The following is a 23,135-nucleotide window of genomic DNA, read 5'->3' on the forward strand; positions in this document are numbered from 1 at the left end:
ATCCATTTTTAGCATAAAAAACAGTGCCCTACACACTGCTGATGTGCATCTCATACATGCCAGAACAGCATTATGTTCTAATTTCTGTGAAGATGAGACAATAAATGTAAACACGGGAAATACACCAGATGGGAGACAATACCCCCACTATTTAGGGCCTAATTGCAACACTTAGCAGCTTTCCTGAATGACACTTTGGAAAAGTCAGTGTACTCTTGAAATGAGCCAAGGAAGAGCTGGATTTCTGCTGTTCAGGAGGTACAGTCTCAGATTCTGGTGGGGGGGGAAGGAGCAAGGAGTCCCCACATGCTGAAATGCAGTGGCCATTTGTAGAAGACTTCCCTTTGCAGAAATTCATGGGGAAACACTAAGAGAAACACATCCTTCTGCACTTAGATGATGCCGAGGGAAATGCACCGTGTGGAACTCTGTTTTTACTGTTCTCGCTGTTATGAAAATAAAACAAAGCCCAGCAGTAGTGCCTGGGGCACATATTAGACACTCTAAAGGGTTCCCCCAAATTCTCTCCGATTTGTTAGAGAGTTAATCAGTTGAAAGCCGAATATTTGTTGCTCCAAGAAGAATTACTTAAAATGTACGACTAGATCAATTCCTCCCTTGTTTGAAAGCACTTTGCGTGTTTTAGTTCCACGGGTCTTCATTCCTTTGGTATTATTAAAGGGAGGAAAGAGAAGCATCCATGTGGGTGCCCTGCAGTCACCATCTCTACTGACCCCTGCTGGTCCTTCCTGGGTTTTCCCTTATTTAATCCCCAAACAGTCCCTCTGCACTGAGGTGGGTGCGGGCTTGGCCTCGTGGGAAATAAGTGGCAGCTTACTATGGGTCTTACCTTCTGCCAGCCTTCTTCTCCAGCGGCCCCTGATGCTCAGTGCTATAAAACAGTCTGATAACAGTTCAACAAACAGCAATTTCCCACATGGTATACTAGATTATGTATATGTAGGTACAGGTAGCAGAAGGAAAAAGTGGAAACTGTGAATCGGCTCATGATTGCCGTCAGGAAACCTGTCAGGTAAAAAGTTACAGGGTTTATAGCATATAAAGTAGAGACCCTTGAGCAGGGTGGTGGTGCACGCCTTTAATCCCAGCACTCGGGAGGCAGAGGCAGGCAGATCTCTGTGAGTTCGAGACCAGCCTGGTCTACAAAGTGAGTTCCAGGACAGCCAGGGCTACACAGAGAAATCCTGTCTCGAAAAACAAACAACAAAAAAGTAGAGACCCTGTCCATCTTGGTAGCACTCTGTCTTCCCATATCTGTAAGAAACTTCGTGTGTGGGTGCAGGATATACTCAGTACACACAAATTCCCACTGGGCGTTTCTTCAGACGGCGAGACTGTTTTCTCTGCAGCATCTTTAGTAGGTTCTTAGTTGATTTCTCTCTCACTGTGCAACCTAGACCAAGTCATGTTGTATTTCTAAACTTTAACATATTTGGGTGAAGATGTGGACAATGCCTGCTTCTCAGGTTTGTGTGTGTCAGATAATGTGTGTGAAAGTATATTATAAGCTATTAAAGTTAGATAAAAGGATGCATAGTGGATGGCTAGATGGAAGGATGGATGGATGGATGGATGGACGGACGGATAGATAGGTAGGGATAGGTAGGTAGGTAGGTAGGTAGGTAGATAGATAGATAGATAGATAGATAGATAGATAGATATTGCCTTGTATTGCCTTACTTATTATTTTATTGCTATGCTGAGATGAGACCAAGGCAGCTTATAGTAGAAAGATGTTACTTGGGATATACAGTTTCAAAGGGCTAGTAGATGACTATCCATGGCAGCAGGCAGCCATGGGCACTGGAGAGAGAGAGACAGACAGAGAGAGAGAACTGGGAAAGGTGTGGGGTTCTGAAGCTTCAAAACCTTACCCCCCCCCACAGTAACACACCTCCTAATGCTTCCCAAATAGTTCCACCAACTGGAGACCAAGCATTCAAATACATGAACTTACGGGGGAACCCATCTCTGCTAATTCAAGTTACAAAAGAATGCAGCTAATGAAATCCTTTGGGAATAATATGTTCTATCATGACTATATAAAACATTAGGTGAAAAGAGGATTTTTTTTCCTTAAATGAAATTTAGAACGTGGGGGGGGGTGTTGTATGTGTGCCTGTGTGGGGAGGGGTACATAAACATCTGCACTTGTGGAGGACAGAGGATGATACTGGGTGTCTACCTCAATCAGCCCGCATGTTTTTGTTGTGTGTTAGACACAGCCGCTCCCTGAATGTGGAGCTCACTGAGTCTACTAGGCCGGCTGGCCAGTGAGTCCCAGGGATCCACCCATCTCCTTCCCAGCCCTGCCATCACGCAGGGCTTTCGACATGGGTACTGGAGACCCGAACTCAGATTCTCATGCTTTCCTGGCAAAAACACTGGGTTACCCTACCAGCCCTGAAATTTAGAACTTAAAAAAAAAAAAACACACATAGTACATAAAACTTTTAATTAAAGAAATACAGATGTCCTCCAAAAGCACTTATCCCTCTCTGAAAAAGAAGAAAGATTGTTATTTATTTCCACTATCCAATTTCTTCTAAGAAAAAGACAGGTTTCTCCTAGAAGTCCTACCCAGTGCTCAGCATTTTTGGAAGTTACAGAATGAACCTTCAGAAAATGACAGCTATGTTGGAAGAAACAAGTGTTTTATTGCTGTATTACATCAGAAACTTTCTAATGTCTATTTAGTAGCTTCACTTTAATTTAGATTTTTTTTTTTTAATCAGAGAGGTCCTACTTGTAAAGGCTTTTCCTGCTCATGATTTCAAATTTTTCTCCCATCTCCTAAAGAGAAATTCCTCAGATCTAAGCATGGAAAGATAACATGTGCCCTAACAAGAAGGTTAAGAATAAACCTGACACCGCAGCTTCAGAGATAGTTTGTGATGCTGATGCTATCTTTGAGCCCAGAAGCACTGACCGCTCCTGCTGCCGAGGGCCTCACACTGTGCACAAACAGAAACCAGTACTTTTAGATACAAAGCCAAGGTGCTGTGCCTTTCCTTGTTCATTTAATCAATCCACCGCTTCTTCTCTAAGTGCACCCTTCAGCTCTGACAACGCCAGGCCAGGGTTTGGGATGCCCATATGGTTAGGGCCTTCTATTTCCGTATTCTAGGTCTTTACATAATGGGAGGGCTGCCTCTTGCAGTACCCTCCTTACATTACACATCTGGAGTCTTGTTCTCTGCCAAGTCCATGAAAGCAGCCAGTAAGAGTTTGTTCTGACAGACCCTCAAACAGGCCTAAACAAACACCTCCAATTATTTTTCTAGAGAAATTAAAACCAGACCTTTTTCTCCTTTTTTTTTTTTAACTCAATAGAAAAGATTCTATTTTCAACTGAATAAAGAAATAGGACAATGTTTGAAAACCCTGCTTCAATGGAACTGACCTTGTGGTTTTCGGAGTGCCTGAGGCTCACTGACATTGAGCAGCCTGCTCTCAAAGGCACACACCAGGCCATTTCTCTACTTGTTAAATTTTTGGAATGTTCCTCATTATATTCAGTCCAGTTCTTGAGTCCATGGGTCAGAGTTTCAGCTGTTATAATCTGACCTCGCTAAAATTTAAAGGCTAGAAGAATTCTACCATTCTCCTCGCCCTCTCCCTTTTCTTTTTCCAGTGGTAAAAATAAAAGAAAAGGTTCTTTTTTTCAATGTAGAGGAAATAGGGCTGGTGGCACATACCTCTCAAAGTTAATTCTATCGGTACGTCTGTAAGGGCTGTAAGGGCTCTCTGGATGAATGTGAGTGATGACAACAACAACATGCTTCAAGATGACTTACATGGAAAGGGCTGTGCTGAATCTCCCTGTGAAGTCCAGGGGGTCCTATAGCCAGGTGTTTGTGGCCAGGTGGTATTAAAGCCAGGATCATTAAGGTCTGGTGTTTCTGCCTTCTTCCACATGCTGATGCTTAACAAAGAGGTTGTTGCCAATTAAAACCAGACCGAGTTTTTTGTTTGTTTGTTTGTTTGTTGTTTTTTGTTTTTTGTTTTGTTTTGTTTTTTCAAAATCAATTGAAAAGATTCTATTTCCAACTTAATAAAGAAATAGGACAATATTTGAAAATCCCCTTTTGGTGGAACTGAATCTTATGATTTTAATAGTGCCTGCAGCCTGCTGACAAACCCCCATGAACATTTCTCTGAGGTTGTCTATGTTCCTTTGGGTTGGCTACTTTCCCTAATAAGCTTTCCGTACATGTGGGGTGGGTAGTTTCAGGCCCAGTTCCTCTGCAGTTAGAACCAACATCAAAAAGAGCTGATTCTTCCATCTTGAAAGTGTGGTATTGAGGCCTATCTGTTGAAAGCAGTCTGGTTTGAATCATTTGTCTCTCTCTAAGCTAATCACAGAGGTAGAGGTCTCTCTCTCTCTCTCTCTCTCTCTCTCTCTCTCTCTCTCTCTCTCTCTCTGTGTGTGTGTGTGTGTGTGTGTGTGTGTGTGGTTTTGTTTGTGATGTGGCAGCTCTCCGAGTGGACAGATTCCTCTTACCAGAAATGGGGTTAGTTTCCAAGCAGACAGAAATAGCCACGGTGGGCAGCTGAATAAACTCACTTGACTTTCCAATTCTGCCAGTATCCAATAGACATTAGTTACATTATAAGGGTATTGAATTCAGTTTCCGTACTTATTTTGATGAGCTTTTTTAGGCTCTCAGATTTGAAGTAATGAAGTCAAGTTTTTGGAAATAAACAAAACAAAACAAAACAAAAAAAAAAAAAAAAAAAAAAAAACAAACCTCTGTCACCTTGGACAGCTCTTCAGTTCTTGAGTGTGACTAATCCATTCTCCTATCATTATTTTGGAGCACAAATAGAGTAATATTTACCAAAGCATTTTAGAAACTCTGAATATATGCATTTGGATTATCTTCAAAATTATTATTATTATGAGATACTTTCTAATTTTCTTCATTATGCTTTTTCAACTGCAGCAGAATGAATGTATAAAATTGAGCTGTTTCACAAAACTATTTCTAGTTTCCAGCTTGCAAGTCCAACCAATATCTCTCCACTGGTGTGGAAATAGTAGTCCTTATGATTGCAAGCCCTGCCCAAGGCATTCCTGCCCACGCTATAAGCTAGCTTATGATTGGAACACCTTGGAGAAAGATTTATGATTTATAACCATTCTTACATTCAACATGTCAAGATCTTTATGAACTACATGTTTCAAAATGTATAAATATATTTTCATTTACAAAGTATTTATGATATTGGCATTATACCTGATTGAATGTTTGTGTGGCGAGCATACAAAGTATTAAGACAAAAGGCAAATGGCTGCCTTCCCCTTTCTATAGTAACCACATCTAACTCCTTGCCAGCATCCTTCTGATAAGCAGGATGTGAGCTATGCTTCAACCCAGGTCCTCAGCTTTGGCCATGTCTGCATCTTCATTGAACACTATTAGCATTCCCAACTTGACATTTTCCCAGCTACTGTCAAGGAGCTTGAGCCATACCTCCCTTCTCAGCCCATAACAATACTGGGTTTTCCCATTTGTATTATTTCTTATCAAATTGTTTGTCCAGTGATCCTAGACTGTTGAAGCATTTATAGAACTTGATTTTGACTGAGAACATCAGCGAGATCATTCCCAGCTCTGTAGTATACTAAATTTAAGAACTTAACCTGAAAGGCACGCCGCTCGGATCCTCCACCAATGCATCAAATGAGACGCCGTGCAAAGCACAGCTGAGGGAAACCATAGCTACCTACCGAGACCTCCTAAACTGGCGTCATTCGAGGTGATTGAGTGTCCAGCTACCTCTTTTGTTTTTTCCAAATTTCCTATGAGGATGAAATGAGGACACAGTGGAACCTCAGAAAATATCCTCTAACAAATGTCTCTGTCCAGTGCTTCTTTTTAACCAGAAGCAAGAAACAAACGTGAACACACAGTTAACAAATGAGTTGAAATAAAGAAGATGACAGCCTCTGTTTGCAAGAAAGGACTATGATGTATATTTTGGAGAGACATTACTGGCAAAAAAAAAAAAAAAAAAAGACATTACTTTGCAAAAACTAGTTTCTTTGCAGCAATTCATGCTATGACAAAGAGCTGACTGCCTCTCTTCTGAACAAGTTATTAATATTTCTGCTTTTTGCTGGTCTGAACCATTTTGTGTCAGTAGAGATGGCATTGCAGCCTTGAGGTGGAATACATGCAATGGTCCCTCTTGCCATAAACATGTGATACCGGCTGTCTAAAATTCACAGCAGCAAAGAGAACTCTAATGCCTAGAGAGCTGCCCAGTGAGCATACAGATAGCTTTCCATCTCATCGCCCTGTGGTTTTTGCCTGTGAAGAGATTTTACAAATAACTGAGTCATGCCAAGGGGAGCCCTACGAGTGTCTTTTTAGGGAATGCAAGTTATAGGGTATAGCAACAAGTGGGTAATAGGAATACCATAACCCTATAGTTCTCTGCCACGCTGGCATCTGAGAGAGTATCTAATGTGCGATTGGAACCAGGAACAGAGTCAAAAAGGAAGAGCAGAGAAGATGAGGGACCTGAGATGTGGGGAGGCATTCGAACACACAGTACCAGAACTTGTACCATTCCAGTGGAATGACGGTTTGCTTCCTCTTCTATTTGCTTACACTTACAATGCTGACATCTGCAATATTGAGTCCCCCATGTAGGTGTTACTAGGGAAACACATGTTGGCCCGACTTGTCCCTTCTAAGAATCTTCCCCATCCGCATAAGGGGAAGGTCATGATCGTGAAGTTTGGTAAAATAGCTCTCCAGAGAGGTAGGGAAAGGGTGGGAGGTGGCATTTTCTTGAGCCTGTCATTCTCTGAAAATAAAATAGCTCATCTGAAACTTTTTGTAAAGGGTCAGCAATGTAGTAACTCTGTCTTCCACTCTTTGAAACTAGAAATAGATGCCAACAGGGAACTTGAGAGGTTGACTGTGGCTGCTGTGAAAAACTGAAATCAGTTGCAGTGGTAAGGGTTCCCAGAGGTTTTTATTTTTAATCTCAAAGCTCACAAGATAGAAGGGTCGGTCTCAGTCTAGGGGAGATGGACAGAAGTGATCAGAGGCTGACCTGCAGCCTCTAGGTAGTGAAGAAGAAACAGAAGTTTCTGGCATCCAGGTGGGGTTCAATTAGTGCCCACACGGAAGCTGGAACCCCAGGACCGAGGCTGCTAGAAGGAAGTCTGCACCAGGGGCTTAGCTGTGCTGGGTGTGTTTGACTCCATTTTTTGACACATCTAATCAGGTCTGTTCACGGAGATGCCACGATCACTGGCTAAGGCTGAGGCTTCCTCTGGTGACATGTCCTCTTCTTCTGCCTCTGAACCTGTTTTGTGTTGCTTTAAGAGTGCTGTCATCTGGGAGAAGGAATAGACTCCTTTGTTCCTTTAGCATTCCTTCTGAACCTTTCAAATGTCTTCCTGGACAATCTCTGAGCACCCTGGAGTGTGAAAGTATTACACTAACAAAAGAAAAACAAGGGAGAGTCTTTTTTCTTTTCATGTCTAGGCTAGGATGGAACTTTTTATCACATGTAGGATCTGACTGGAGGGCAGTATTCACGGAAGTTTCCTTATTAAACTAACTACCCTGCATCAGCAGCCATCCCCAAAGGTTTCCAGAGCCTAATTGGAATGGCTGGGTGGATGGAGCTGTCAATATCCGACTCTATTGGAGAGTCACCATCAGATTCTCAACCCCGATGGCTGTTCCCCCTGACGGTGCTTGTGGAAAAGGTCATGTCTGTAGCAATCATCTTCCCAGAAATGCTGCTCACAAACAGGGCTGATGCCTACTCCAGCACTTGCATGCTTTAGATGACCCACAGCTATCTTGGATGGATGTCAGGATACCAGTGAGATCGTTTCTTATGCTCTAAACTTTCCCCAGACCTTAAACTTCTGGTTGAAAGAACAATCATTTGGCCACATGGGAAACATGGTCCTGAATGGGATAGAAAATGTGGGCGGGGGGGGGGGGGTCTCAGGAAAGGTCTTTGTGAGCCTGTGTCCTTAGAGAACAATGCAGGGCATGAGGGACCCAGCCCTGCCACATCTAACAAACAGAATCTCCTACAGCAGAGGAACATTAGCAGACGGTTTAAAGCAAGTGTCTGCGTGTGGCTGTCTAAAGTGGAATGAGCCAGAGAGGAAGCATGTGGAGTGGGACACCTTAGAGGCTACGTGAAGACTTCGATTTTTCTTCTCAGAGAAGGCAAGCCGAGTGGCATAGCCCAGCTTTTGTTTAAAATGGGTCGCTTTGGTCACTACACACTACACTACACACTAAAAGAATGATGGCGGACGCAATGAGACTAGATGAGATGTCAAAGGGCGATCCGGTGAAGAGAAGTGGGGCTAACCTCAGGTAGTGAGATCTCAGTGAGTAAGAGAGGAGGATTTGCTGCTGGACAGAGGGAGCATGGGACTAAGAACGGAAAATTCAAGTCCCTGACTGACTGCGTCGGGGACTTGGTATCTCTGGCTGACGATTGGGTTGAGGACTGTGGGCCTCTGGCTGATGAGGTCAGGGCATTTCAGATTGACATGCCACCTGAGTGTGTGAGAAGAGGTGTCAAGTCAGCTGCTGGGTATCCAAGTTTGGAGTTCTGGGAGAGGTCTGGACTGGAGATACAAACGTGGGTGTTAGGGCACAGGCCAGAGTTAATACAACCAAAATGATAGAAGAGTCCAGATCTCTGGTGGTCCAGGAATGTTCAGCCAATAGGAACCAACTGGAGACTAAAAAGTAAAAAGGGTGATAAGATACATCAAGTAAGAAACTGGAAATGTCTTCAGCAGAACAGTCTCAGGTGGAGGCTTTGCTTACAGAACACGGAACTGAGCTGGGCTTTGCTCTGTAATGGAAGCTTTTTTTAGATTTTACTTTTTGTATTTTTGAGAATGTTCCAGTAGGGAAGGCCTTATGGATGATGAGAAAGAAATGATTTACTGTAAAGTACTAGATTGCCATCAGTTGAGTAGAAAAGAAAGCCATGTCTAAGAAGAAAACTTTGAAGACTAGGAACATTGCTTCTATTTTATGACTAGATGCGAATGCAGTTGTGTTGTGCTAATATTCTCTGGGGTGAAGTCATGGTAACTCACAGTACAAGATAACAAGATCTAAATGTATGCTTTAAGGGCACAGGCCAGAGTCAAGGGAAAGTTATGAACCAATAGAAAATTACATTCCCCCCCCCTCCTCCCTCCTTCCTTCCTTCCCTTCCCTTCTTACTTTCCTTTTCTCCCCCAACTTTTTGAGACTGGGTCTCTACGTAGTCCTAACTCCCTAGATAGACTCTGCTAGCCTTGAACTCACAGAGCTGCTGAATACCGGGGTTAAAGCATGCACCACCACACCCGGCCTAATTACTTTCCCTCCAGTGGGTATTAACTACAGTATCACCAAAGAAGTAAAATTATGTTATTGATGCTGTCACAATTATAAGACAGCTATGGGTGGGCAAGATGGCTCAGAGGGTAAAGGCACGTAGCGCCAAACATGAAGGCCTGACTCTGGTCCCCAGAACCCACAATCCATGGTTGTATCCTCTGACCTCCATACTTGTGCAAATAAATAAGTAAATGTTAAAATGAAAAAGGCTGAAAGACTACTGCATCTCTACTTAAACTCCACTTATTTGGAATTCATACTAGCTCCAGCTCAGATAACCTAAATCAGCCTTTGTGTTCTATGTGGACAGGGTACTTGGGAGAACACAGTTAAATAAATCAAACAGCAAAGAGGTAAGTGATGCTCTTTTGCAGAACCGTCCCCAAGCTCTGCCACAGCCTCTGCTAGAGAGGTGAAGTGACAGGCGGTCCCTCACTCTCCAGCAAAAGCTGGCAGCCTTTTGTCAGTCTTCATCAGGAAAACAATAAGGGTCTTCTTTTCCTCCTCCTCCTCTTCTTTTTCCAACAAGAACTCTCCAAGGTTAGTCTCTGAAACATCTCACTAGCAGTGTGCAGGCGGAGGCTTGGTACACTCATGGCACAATGGCAATAATGGAGTAGATGAGTGCAAATGGCAATGAGTAACGGTACTTACCATCTCTCTAGTGCATTACCATTTCCCAGGAACTCTTAATGCACTCCGCTTATCCCGTGCATGTGTCTAGGCGCCTCCTGTGTGCCAGGCCTCTGGAAATTTAGCTGTGGAAAAAAAGAAAATCCTTCTTCCATTTAGAGCAGGTGATGAGTTGACCTGGTAAAATAAGGATGCCAGGAACTAGTTTTTGCAGGTGGAAATGTTCAGAGTTCATTAAAAACTTAGCTTTAGGGGCTGGAGAGACGGTTAACAGCATGCCCTGCTCTGGTAGGAGATCTGTGTCAGATCTCAGCACCCATGACAACTGCCTGGGACCCCAACTCCGGGGCATTTGATACTCTCTTCTGGCCTTTGAGGGCACTGAGCTCACCTACACAAGCCAACGCCCAAACACATAATTTAAATTATTTAAAAATATGGCTTTAAGTCATCCACTTTCTACAACACCCCCTACCTCAAATAAAATGGTATCCCTGGCATTTTCTTTTCTTTCTTTTAAATGCTAGCACATATTGTATGCTGCAATAGCATCCTCCTGGATGGAGTGAGTTTACATAGTGAAATCTCACCTGCATTCAGCCTCGTGGCCCTGTCCAGGAGGACGGTCATCTCGTGTTAGAAATTTACCTGTTACAGCTCACCCACCTGAACTTGCTGGCAAGCAGATATGGCTAATTATCTACTGCCAATAAAACAACTGGGCAATCGAGGATGTATCTCCTTTTCATAAAAATATTTCTAACTAAGAAGCTGTGTTTTAAAAATCAGACTTTTTTGCCATTTATAAAGACTCACACGACTCGTAGGAATTTTGAAGTTTTTACTCCATATGAGTTTAAGACTGTTTATCAACAGAAACTAGCTATTGTAGCAGCTACAATAGACAGAAACATGAATGAACTCTTCAGGATATGTGAGCAGAGGCGAGGGATTTTCTCCCTTCATTGAGAGAATACATTTGTAAAATAAGTGTTGCCTAGGGTGCTCTCTGCCTTTGCTTAGCTCTGGTAGTATTCTGGTTGGAAGATAACGTTGTGCAACAGCACACTAAGTGGCCATTGCCCTGTAGAAACTAAATACCTCACACCTTGATGCAAGAGGCTCATACCTGCTCAGGTTTCCCAAAGTCGCTGAGGCATGTCCTGCCAACGTCAAGGCCCTGTCTCCAGGCCAGAGGCTCAGGGCTGGGGACAGACAGAGAACGGAGTCCCTGAAGAAAGGGTTGAGGCTTTTAATCTATTTCCATGGAATATAGGGCAGTGTGCTCGTATGCTCTCCCAGCATAGGGCTGGCAAGGGTCCCTGGGTACATGTGTATCTGCATTGGGAGCACTGACCAAGAGGAGAAATTGTTGCATGTCTGCCTGAGATCGATTTGGATTCACATAACTCTTACTGAGCCCCCGAGGACAGGCAGATGTGCCTGAGAACAGTCCAAACGTCTGCCCTCCCCTTTTCCACGTGACAAGGATATGTGCATGCCATATAAGTTGAGTGGCTGTGCAGTGAGAAGGCAGGGTGGCTGAACCCTCCCCTGCATGTGCTGAACGGTAGCACCAACCATCAAAGACAATCTGACTAACCCAGGAAAAAGACCATATCATTCCCCAAGTCCTCCTGCCAAGGAAACACAGAGAAGACATGCCAAGAGAGACCACACCACTCTGCCCTTCCTTCTAGAAAAAGACAGAGTGGACCCTCCCTCACTACCTCTGGTGTCCTGCATCCCAAGACTGGCCCGTGCTGAGAAAGGGGAAAGTTAGGGTCAGCAAGGAGATAATGATTTTATATAAAAAGAATTAATGCTCAGTGACTGAAAGTGGCCAGGAAGCTATACCACCTACCTAAAATATTAAGTGGTCTTGCACTGTGAGGATCTGCGCCAGTCAAAATTAACGGTGGAGAGGGAATAAAACTTTAGGTGTTTAGGTAACTATGGAGTTGAGACTGGAGAGGAAGCATCGCTATTCCCATGTATTTGCCTCAGGCCCAGAAATCCAAGCCCCTCTCACTAGTCCCTCGGCCGTCTAGTGAAGCCCTACAACTTCCTGGACACTATTATCTGTGTCAACTCCATGGGGCCTCAGCCAGTCGCTTTTGGTCTCCCCAGATGTTGAAGTCTTCTGTCAGGTGGCTGGTGGCATGTTAGCTCTTAGTGCTGTTAGAAGTCTATGCAAGAGCTAGAGTCTTTGACTCACACGGCAGAACTCACTCCTAATGTGGGTGAGCAGGTTAAAGGCAACCCATGAGTACATTTAGTGCTGGTAAAGATGGCAGCCCTCCGTGTTCCTTCCTTTTCCCATCCATAGACACAACTAACAGCAAATAGTGGACATGCTGCACGATTTTGTCATTCTTCCAGAAACAGTGCAGTAGATCACCTATGTGTTTTGTCATTCTTTGCTAGGTAGTATAGAATAGCACCTGTGTTTTGTGTTCTTTGCAATGCACAAAAAGCTGTGTGTAGGTTACATCCTAGAACCAATCCCCTGTAGATACTGAGGGACACTGTGTCCCTCAGAAGCTATCGAGGAGGGGTAGGGAAGGCAGGGTTAGCAGCCCCAAGACCTGACTTGCTGGAGAATTAATTTTTGGAAAATAGGAAGAAGATCCTCTTTGTAGATCCCCTGGGGTCTTGGGAATACACACACACACAGGGCTTTCTAAGTGATTCAGACCTATTACCCAACTTCACAGTGTTTGGGTTTTATTTTGGGGGAAGAGATGCTGGTTTGCGACAGTTTCCCTCTGTAACTCTGCAAATCTGCCCCTGCCTCCCAAGTTCTAGGATTGCATACCCTCTTAAGGCTAGAGCATTCGTGCAATGCTGGGCCAGGAGCACCACAGTTCATAGGAAAGTTTGTTGGTTGGTCGAGCATTTTATTCTGAACACTTGTTACAGTTTTAGATTCCTGCTTAGGGTGGAGAGCCCAGTGAAGATGCTGGTTCATTGTGCGAATAAAAGGCTGCTGACCTCTCCTGGCCCAGTCCCTCCCTCTCAGCAGGGGCTCTTCCACAGGACCTGTGGTCTTTCAGCCACAGAGTTCTGCCCTAGAGCTCCGGGGAGACATGACTGTCCTTTACTGTTTGTTCTTGACCATTGAAGATAAGAAAATCCCCATGTTTGACTGATTTTAAAGATTCCTTCCCCATCTGCCTCAAATTCAGTGAAATAATTATTTTCTGAAAATGACACTATGAAGAGGGAAATGCTGCTTTTCTTTATGTCAAAAGTAAAAATAGTATGCTTTTTCTGAGATGTGAGTTTATTGATCATTTCCCTTGATATGGCACTAATGAATAAATGGTCTCACCACCCCCCTTCACCATACCCCACTCCCAGCCACACCAAAATAATTTTAAGCAAAAGGAATGACTTGGAAGTCAATTATTAAACCTTGAGTACACTAAATATTCTTTTAATTTTTTTTTTTTTTTTTTTTTTTTTTTTTTTTTTAGAAATGTGATTCTTGTATTCTGTTTTCCTCCTTCCCTTCCCGGATATACATTGGTAGCTCTCATGTTTTAAATATTGACAACGTAAGATAGTTTTCTGTTTATACCAGCAGTCGTCTGTCTGTGAAATATGGACGAATCAGAACGCTGGATTCCCTTTCTCAGCGATCCATCAGGTTCATAATGTAAGGCTACAAATGATTCTTTACCCTTCCCTGAACTTTCACTATGTAGTGTGCCACAGTGTTGTGTCACTAGCCCGAGGTACGTCGTCCCGGCAATGCGGAGAATTTGTAATGTCTTCTGAAATGCTTTGTCTATTATACTTCATTTGCTGTGCGTTGTTGACGTGTGAACACTGTCCTAGAATGAGAAACACACTTGGCTTGGAAATCCACAGTTGAAACCTGTCCTGTGTGAGTTTTGGCTTTCATTCCAGGTGTCTGTCTTAACATGCTTTTACAGGAAAAGAGCAAAGGGTAAACTGATAGAGAGATGTATAACATCAGCATCATTTTTCCCATTTTTTTACTTCCTGTCCGTGAGCTATTCAACCCTTCGTGTCCAATAATTCTTCAGGGTTCGTGCACTTTATTTGTGAGAAACACTTGACTTGCATGAGACTCCCTGCGATTGATGACTTTGAGGGAGAAGAGCCGTGGGGGAGGGGACGCACTCTCACAGCTGTACGGTGGTTCTCAGCCTTTCTCCGTTTGGCAGTATCGATTTGATCTTCGGAACGCAAGTGAAATTGTGACCCATTTTATTCTGAGCTGCTTAATACTTGAGTATTTGTGTTTCACGTTTTCATACTTTAGAAAAAAAAATGACTTGGAATGTAAACATTTTGGCATAGATTTTTAAGTTTATATTTTAAAATACAATCCTATTTTCACAGCCACTGAACGTGTCCCCATTGGCTAGTCTGTAGTCTGGGAGGTTGAGACACTTGGTTGAGAATCACTGCAAAGTCTTGGGGTGGCATGTGAAGGGCTTCTGTTGGGTGCCACATAAGGCACACCCATCCCCCTGTGCATGGGACTTCTGGTTCTTGAAGACCATGATGTCTGCACATTGCCTGCCCTGGTGCTCCATGGCCCTGAGTCCCTGAGTCTCTCCCAAGTGCACAGTGCTGGCATCAGCTTTTAAGTGTTCAGACATGGCCATCCCTGCTCCTCCTTGGTAGACCACAATCAGCAAAGAACAACTGCGTGACCACGCACCGTTAGTAGTACTTGGAGACCTTTTCAAACAACTACCGCAGCCCCTGCCTTTCCCATTTATGAATGTCAGTAGGAGACCCTTCTTTATGATCATATCCAAGTGTGTGTGTGTGTGTGTGTGTGTTCACAATCGTGGAGCTCATTGGGCAGCTCTGCCCTAAAGATCATCAAAATTACAGAAAGTGAAACCACGAAGTAGCTAATTGTCACCCCAGAGCATGTCAGTTGTTCATTAGGTGTTCTGAGAAATAGAGAAGAATGTTTGTTCATATTCAGATCTAAATTTATAAGCAGGTAGGTGGGAATAGGTCCTAGCAGAAAAGATTTAAAAGCTTCTATTTAAAAAATCAATTAAGTCTCAATTTCATTAAAAAAAAAAGAAGAAGAAGAAGAATTATACAAGGCTTGGAAAATATCCTACCTCTCTATAAATGTGAGAAAGATAAGTCGTTATCAAGGCTTTTAATTATTTACTGATATCCCTGAGAAAGCCTTTTGTTTAGAAGAAAATCAAAAACATAGGAAACGCTTCCCCATAAGCAATGCTCATGCTTGCTGTGTGGAGTGACCTTAGAACTTTCCCTATATGTCAGCCTGCACTGTCCAACAAAATGCCACAGAGGTCAAGAGCTGCATTTCCAAGTCGTTGATCTTATAAGAAATCTACCAAGAGGCGTCTGTGAGTTTCATATAACTAAGTTTAATTAGTGGTATTATATTTCTCAGCTAGTGGTATAAAATAAAGTTTAATTTAATTGCATTATTTTATAAATGGCCTAATTACAAGTCCTTCAAACTCATCCAGGGTACGAACTAACGGTTGGCAGTTAGTGGACACCTGTTGGAGAGAACCTGCTCTATTTAAAACTCCAATATCAAATTATATTTTTCCATGTTAGGAGGTTGAATTTTTAGTTTAAAGTGCTAATCAATGATGTATGTTTTCTCCTGTTTAATGAATGTCCTCCACTGTATTTATTTAAAAATGAGACATAAAAAGCCTTAAGATGTATCTTACACGTATCGTGTATATATATACACACATATATATAAACATATAACAAATACCAAATAAATGAATTTTTAAGCCATGACCAAATTCCTAGTATATTAATCATTAACTTAGAGTGCTTTTTCTAAGTATTCTAAGTGCTAAAGAAAGAACCTGAAGACATTTACTAAAAGTTATTTGAGTCAATTTAACTTCTGTAATTACTTGAGAAAATCCTCTAAAGATCACCATGTCAGTAACAGTTTTAAATATGACAAACATCTACACCAAACTTTTCCTAATTCATTTTTATTCTAATTAACTATTATTGCATCGTTGTTTCCAAGGTTAGACTATTTCTCATTAAAGAAGAGTTTTTATTATAGTCATTATTTGAAGCAAAAGACTTCTCTTAGGTCTATTGACTTTTATTAATTTTTAATAAGAATTTTAAACTGAAAAATTATTAGATTTAATTTAAAACACTTGCCGGAAGAAACACAGGTATTGTATGTACGTATGAATGTATCGCTGGCTCTTCAAGAGCAACCCAAGCCTTCATGGTTAAAATTATTTTATATAATTTCAAAATTACAAAGATGAAAATCCTTTATTTTTCCATCTTTTCTGCTACTTACTCGGGCAGCTCCTCCCAGGCTCCCTCCTGCTTTTCTCCTACCTCCAGGAGGGTTGAGGCCTACAGCACCCTTGTTCCCTGAACTCTCTTGTCTTTTTCTGGCAGCCAACTAGCATGGCTGAATCCCAGTCCAAGGCCAAGGTCAGTCCTGTCTTTCACTGAAGTGTGATACTGAACCCATTTGGAGTCCTTCCATTCCCATCAACTCTAAAATAAATAAATAAATAAATAAATAAATAAAGGCACTGAGTATATCGTCTGAAGAGGCAAAGACCATACTTTTGTTGTTTTTTTGGGCTTGTTTTTGTTTAAGAGAGAGGAAGTTGAATTTCCAGGAAGAAAATATTATTTTCTTATAAATTCAGTCACAACTTTTCTTTCTAAAATCATGTTTCTGGAAATAGCACTAAGCATGACAAAACTCAGAGGCTGTTTCCAGAAACAATTCTATCCCTGTGGGGAATTTCAAACTGTTTGGACTGGAGCACCATTTCAAGACTACAAGGAAAATGAAGTAAGGATTATGTTTCCCTCCCCTGTAATTACCTTCCCCCATAGCTGCTAGGGGAGGTCCTATCGGGTCACGCTGGATTCAAAGCAGGTGGTCTGGGACTCTTGAGCCAGATGGAGGCATAGGACAGCAGTCGATGGCACTGTCTAAACAGTTATGTGGATCTGCCACTCATTTCTTCCAACCCTTATGAAGTAAGTGATCTTGGTGGTTACAAACAGAGAGTGTGCGCTTCGGTTTGTTATTCCCAGAATGGCTGTTACAGCTTCTTTGGATAATGTAAGCATTTGGATTAGCGTTTGGCTCGCAGCTCTGCTTTAACTTGTTAGAGCCGTATTCCAGCTCCATCACGAAGGTGTTGTGACCTCACCGACAGTGACTCGATCTGTACGTGGTTCGCATGCCTAGCGCACTAACCTGTGAAACATCCGCACTTCCCTGCTTAACTGCACCCACTCCTGCCCAGCCCTCTCCCCAAACCTTCCCTACAGCCCCCAGCCACCCCCCCCCAGCTCCTGCCTGTGAAGCTCTGCCAGAGGCACACCTCAGCTATCTACAATAGGGCTAGTGTGGAGGATGTGCTGCTTGGCTGATGGTCATGTCAGCAGACACTGGTCCCAAGGATCTTTTGATGTCCCCCAAATCTTCCTTTTGTATCATTCCACAGAGTTGCGTGCAAACTTCTGTTGTTCTGTTAACGGCGTCACGTGTGACTTCCACGTAGATACCTGTTTGTTGTGTTGTTGTTGCTTTCTCCAGGGAGGATGGGAGGGAGAAAGGGTTCACAAACGGGACACCTGAGGATTGTTTGCTAGATTTGGGAAGACCTTTGAAGAACTCATGCCTGCAGTGTACCCAGAGCTACAAAGGTTCTTATACTCAGCGTTAGAATGCTAGTGTATCCCACGGAACCTTCATGTTGACATCTTTATGAGTTTTTAAGGGCAATGCATAACCAGCTTCATGAAGACGAGAGAAACAGGAAAAAGCTTGACATTTGAGAAATAAGGAAAATAAAATGTCAAAACGTAAAATCAGAGAAAAGCTTAATCCCGAAATTAACTACAATCAGTTATTACTTTTACAAATAACTCATATAAAAAGCAAACTCAATAATGAACCAGGGATAGACCAAACAGTAAGAGAGCATTTCTGTTCATTGTAGAGGTTTTAAATGCCATGATATATCTTAAATGATATGTGTTAAAATATCAGAGACTAGGTGAATGAATCAACACACAAACCAACCAACAACTGTAACAAAACAAATACGAACAGTGGCTTAGAAAAGAGCAAGGGAGTTCTCATTAGACACTTGCTCCCAGGAGAAGCCAAGGGGTGGACATGTTAACAAGGCCCCTGTGATGCCAGGCTATCCTTGTACAAAAGAAATGCTCCAGGCACACTGTTATGAAAAGGCCCGTGCATTTCTACAGGACTCGAAATTTTTCTTCGTGCTTTTCAAAGCCTGTTAGAAATTTCCAGAAGGCAGAGCCCTTGCCTTGTACTTTCTATCTTTGGCAGCTGCCTCTGTCCCACCTAACAGAATTCTAAAGTACATGAAGAACATGGCACTCACAGATCTGAGCCTTTCCTGGAGGCTCGAGCTTCTAGCCTTTGGGATTACTACAGCCTTTCAAGGGATCTAGGGAAAACTATGCACTGCCTTTCTCTCCAAAACTGTGCATCTGGGGGTGTGTAGACGCCTTGAAAATGTTCCTAAGAAATGCCACAGTGTGTCAGCCTTTTTGCTAGCACTCCCAAGAAATTTTGGTTCCCAGCTTTATTTGGTTTGGGAGCTCATAAGGCCTTGTTATAGGCTTCCAAAACCTGAGAGAAACAATTCCTCATAATTCTGTAAGACCAGTCAAGTTTGAGTTAGAAGAGGGGAACTTTGAGGACACTTTTATAGCTTGGTTTTAGATGTGTCCACTTGAGAACAAAGGACTGAATTCTGAGAAACCAGAAACCTTAGCCCAGGAGAGCATAAAATGGACCCTAACTGTGATATGTCAACCATGTTAGAGCCAAGAAAAGACCTGCCAGGGTAGAATTTTGACTCTATAAATATTAATTCACATTAAACAAATGAAAGCAACAAATGAGATGATGGAATGGCCTGTTTAGGTCGGGCTTAGTGGGTATGTGTATAATAGGCATACCATCAAATGTGACGTGCTTGTGGATCAGGTGTCTCACATACATGCACATGTTCATATGAGCAGAACTGCATTCCAGAGTATGGACTACTGTAGTGCTACAGAAGACAACTAAGTACATCCAAGAAACTGCATCTGTGCAGCTGAATTCCAGTGAGGGAAATTAAATAGTACCCATTAGTAAATTTTTACTTTAGCATTTTTTTCCAGTATATTACCAGCAAAATTTTCCCCACAGATATAAAATTTTTCATAGAACATGATGATGTCATAGCTGGGAACTGAAATTAATGAAACTGTGTATTCTGAGGTAAAAAAGAATTCAAACTGAAAGTTTCAGTCTTTTTTTTTTTTTTTTAATTCAAACATACTTTTCCAATGTAAGAGATTTCTTACTCATATTTTCATATTTTGTTTTTAAAATTAGTTATCCTAGAGTTTCATTCTAAAAACAGAATAGTTTTGACTTCTATTTACTCAGCTTTAGGAAATACAATGCTATCTAATTCATATAGAAACAAAATAATAAATGTTTATGCACATATAATATACCCAAATGCATTGTGCATTTACAGCTCAGGTGTGTTAGGTAAAGGCAGACTAACTAGAGAGAATGAACCTGCTTACTGCTTATGCTGCCTCTAAAATAAATGTCATTTCCAGACAGGGGACTGGGGAGAACCTTCCATCACCTTGCGACCTCCCAATGAAGCCACAGCCTCCACTCCAGTCCAGTACTGGCAGCATCACCCAGAGAAGCTCATCTTCCAATCGTGCGACTACAAAGCTTTCGTAAGTTACCCTAGACTCAGTGTGCAGACACAATGGGGAGAGAGGACATGTTTCCTGGTTAGTTTGCATTTGTTGAAAATGCACCAGAGTACCGTTCATCACCATCATTTCTGAAGGGTTTCTTTCCCCTTCCCTTTTTCCTGGAAATAAATGTCCAGGGAATTGGAGCTTTGGAACCCTTTAAATCTGGTTAGCTTTAAGTTTTGTTCTTGGGCCTCTGTGCATGAAGATGTGTATTCCAAAACCAGTGTGACGAAGCCCAATTTTAAATGGAATGTTTGCCTAGGATTCTCAAGGCCCTGGGTTCCATCCACAGCTCCATAAATAATAGGTAAAATCAAAGGAAATGACTGCAAATGCCGCAGACCTCAGAAGGTCAGCTCTCCATTTATATAAATGCAAGATTCTGTCCTCAGTCTTCAACAGTGGGATTCCAGAAGCAGCTTTGGCTTGGCTTGGCTTGGTTTGGTTTGGTTTGGTTTGGTTTTATTAGGTGGTCGGTTGGTTGGTGTTTTGTTGTTTTGTTTTTCTTTCTTTTCCTTTTTATGGAGTGAAAGGAATATTGTGCTTACCCAAAAGGGGTGAGCAGTGACAAATCCTGTAGGCTTTGGAACAGGTGATAGTTGTCATGATGACAGGAGGGGGGAAAAAGATGGCTGAACCTTGAAATTGAGTGTCCTTAGAAGAAATGTTTCCATTAGGGAAAACTTTTCTAAAAAAAATGTAAAAGATAACAATTTGACTAAGATCATTTTTCTTAACGATGAAGACGCATTCTGGCAATCTCCTCCCAAACCGGGCATGTTTCACTGTGCATGGCCTCTCTTGTGGCTTACGGCTTCCTCCAAAGCTCAAACCTAAAATCTCTGGGGCTTTCTCAACAAGGCCCTTGATGTAAGGCCTAGACGGAGCCCTGACCACCTGGCCTTACACGTCCTTGGTGAACCTGTACTCTCCTGGTCCCCAGGACTGACTGAAGTGCCTGGGTCTGTATGATACCTCCATGTGAGCACGGACACTGTCTTCCAGTCTCTTCTACAATCCTAATTTTAGTTCAGACTTTAAAAATGCATGTAAAATTATTTTTTAGGTTATTGAAGAGAGGTAAAAACGACCAGCTGAAGTTTCCAGAAGTTGATAAATGTATTGATTTTATTTTAAATGTGGGGGGGGCTGGGGAGGGACAGACAGCAAAGGTGTTTTGATTAAATTCATTTGCCCCCTCAGAAGCAAGAGAACGAGTGGGAATAAGTAGCAGGAGTGCACGATTCAATCACAGAGCGGCAACATGGCATAGCGTCCTGGGGACGGGGATGTTTCCTTTGTCACCATCCACCCCTCGTGTGTCACTGCGTCGGGGAGTCAGTGCGCCCCTATAAAATGAGAAGGCATGCATTTCCGGGTGGATGGAGCAGTGCTCACACAGCTGTGAATAAAATAATGTCCAAGACTGCACCACAGCCTCACAACAGCCCCGCTTTAATTACCTATGCTGCAGAATAAACCCAAACGGGGGCCATGTTGCCTGGCTCCTCAGCTGCTGCATCCAACCCTGCAATTACACTGATAGTGCTGTGATTTATTTTTTGCAGACGTTGCGCCTGAAAAAAAAAAAAAGGGGGGGGGAGGGGAAAACATTTTTAGATCCCCCATTTTACAGTTAAATATGATTTGAAAGTTGACGTCTTTAGAAAATGCCATAACTTTTGTAAAGATCAATTCATGGCTCTCAGAAGCAGTGGCTAACAACTCAGCTGTGGGATCTCCATCTGGAGTTACTGCTAGTTGTTTTAAGTCATCAATAAGTCACAGCCAAGAAACCTAGCCAGTAGCCTTCCCATGGTTTGTTTTCAAGTCCTTGCTCATATTTATACTGTCGTCTTAATATGTCATTCCAAATTTTTTGTGTGTTTTAGTATTTAGGTTCCATGCTGATAAAAGAGCTTAGGGGGACAGAGTCAACACAAGATGCTTGTGCAAAGATGCGGGTGAGTTTCCAAACCGTTTGATCTTAGTAGTTGAAACACTAAGTGTCGGGTGTGTATGCAAATCGCCACCTTTCAGATTACTATTTTCTTCATCAGTTGGTCTGTTGATCTCGTTGGTGTTACATAAAAAGGTGTTTTGGCTCTGTTGATGTTTCTACTTGGACTTATCTGGCTGTAGTTTATGGTAATGTCTCTCTGCTATATTTAGACCATATTACATCTGCTTTTGATTATTTTTAAAGAGTGAAAGTTAACTGTGCAAACACTGATCCATCTCCAGATTTAGTGGGGGGGGGGGTAATCTTTAGCCTATTTCAAGAAAAAGTCCGAGAGTGCTCACTGAAAAGCATGCTAATGCAACAAAAACCCACCAAAAGCAGAGGTACCGGGAGCATATTATGTAAAGCTGACTTTGTGTGCAGTCTCCTTAATCGTTCTTGGTTTTATTTAAGTTGTAAGAAGAACATTTGACTCTGAGTGGTGCGGAACATTTAAGGGCAGTGACTATTAGCAGAAATGCAGTTACGAGTGTCCATGATCAGTAGCTGTTAGAACCCTGAATTTTTAACCAAAGTACGTTGCAGTTTTTCCTCCCTAAGACTCTCATTCTTCAGAGCTTCCTGCAGAGCTGACATGTGGACAATGTAGAAATAGCTGACACTAAAAAACGAAGACTGTTGGGTCAGTTCAGAATGGCAAATACTCAGAATCAAACCTCAGTTCCTAAGAGAAATGGCCCTAGCTTTTACCTGTGACCAGCACATCATCATTAATATCATGTGAGCGAGCAGTTAGGAACTTCAATAATGAAGAGCATGTGACTGAGCTAAAGCAGTTTTAAAGATAGATGTGACATGTGTAGTGTTAATTGGAACCAAATATACGTGAATGTCCATGAAAATAAGACCATGATAAACAATCACTAATTTAAAATCTTGATCAAACAGGTAGCAGGATGATAAAGTAGTAGTCTAACTCTTGACGTGGGACTAACATATTTTGGTCTTAGATAAAATCTATCACTGCTTTCTTGCCTCAGAGTCCTTTTATTCAAGATGCAATGATAGCTGATAGTGTTTACTGAGTGATGACAGTGTGTCCTGCTGCACTTACATTGTCCCCACTTACAAAGGAAGAAGCTGAAGTTTAGAGACATTAAATAACACTTCCAAGGTCACATGGGGAATAACTTGACAACCCAGACCAGAATTTAAGTCTGTCTGACTCAAGAGCAGGGACTTCCAGACCCTGGGTCCCCTGATGCTCCAGAGCCTCTGTGTTCATCCTCAGAGAATGACATCACATTTGG

At 42.3% G+C, this 23,135-nt stretch overlaps 1 protein-coding gene across 1 annotated transcript in view; it reads left to right on the forward strand.

The window, feature by feature from the left end:
* Positions 1–23,135, forward strand: part of Anks1b (ankyrin repeat and sterile alpha motif domain containing 1B) — an 878,091-nt gene that overhangs the window by 810,697 nt on the left and 44,259 nt on the right. The window contains exons 20-22 of the mRNA XM_051206268.1: positions 13,639–13,710; positions 19,710–19,838; positions 21,755–21,826. Of these exons, the coding sequence (XP_051062225.1) occupies positions 13,639–13,710; positions 19,710–19,838; positions 21,755–21,826 (273 nt within the window). The remainder of the gene's footprint in view (positions 1–13,638; positions 13,711–19,709; positions 19,839–21,754; positions 21,827–23,135) is intronic.

The sequence above is a fragment of the Phodopus roborovskii genome, unplaced genomic scaffold, assembly GCF_943737965.1.
Source record: "Phodopus roborovskii unplaced genomic scaffold, PHOROB, whole genome shotgun sequence".
NCBI lineage: Eukaryota > Metazoa > Chordata > Mammalia > Rodentia > Cricetidae > Phodopus > Phodopus roborovskii.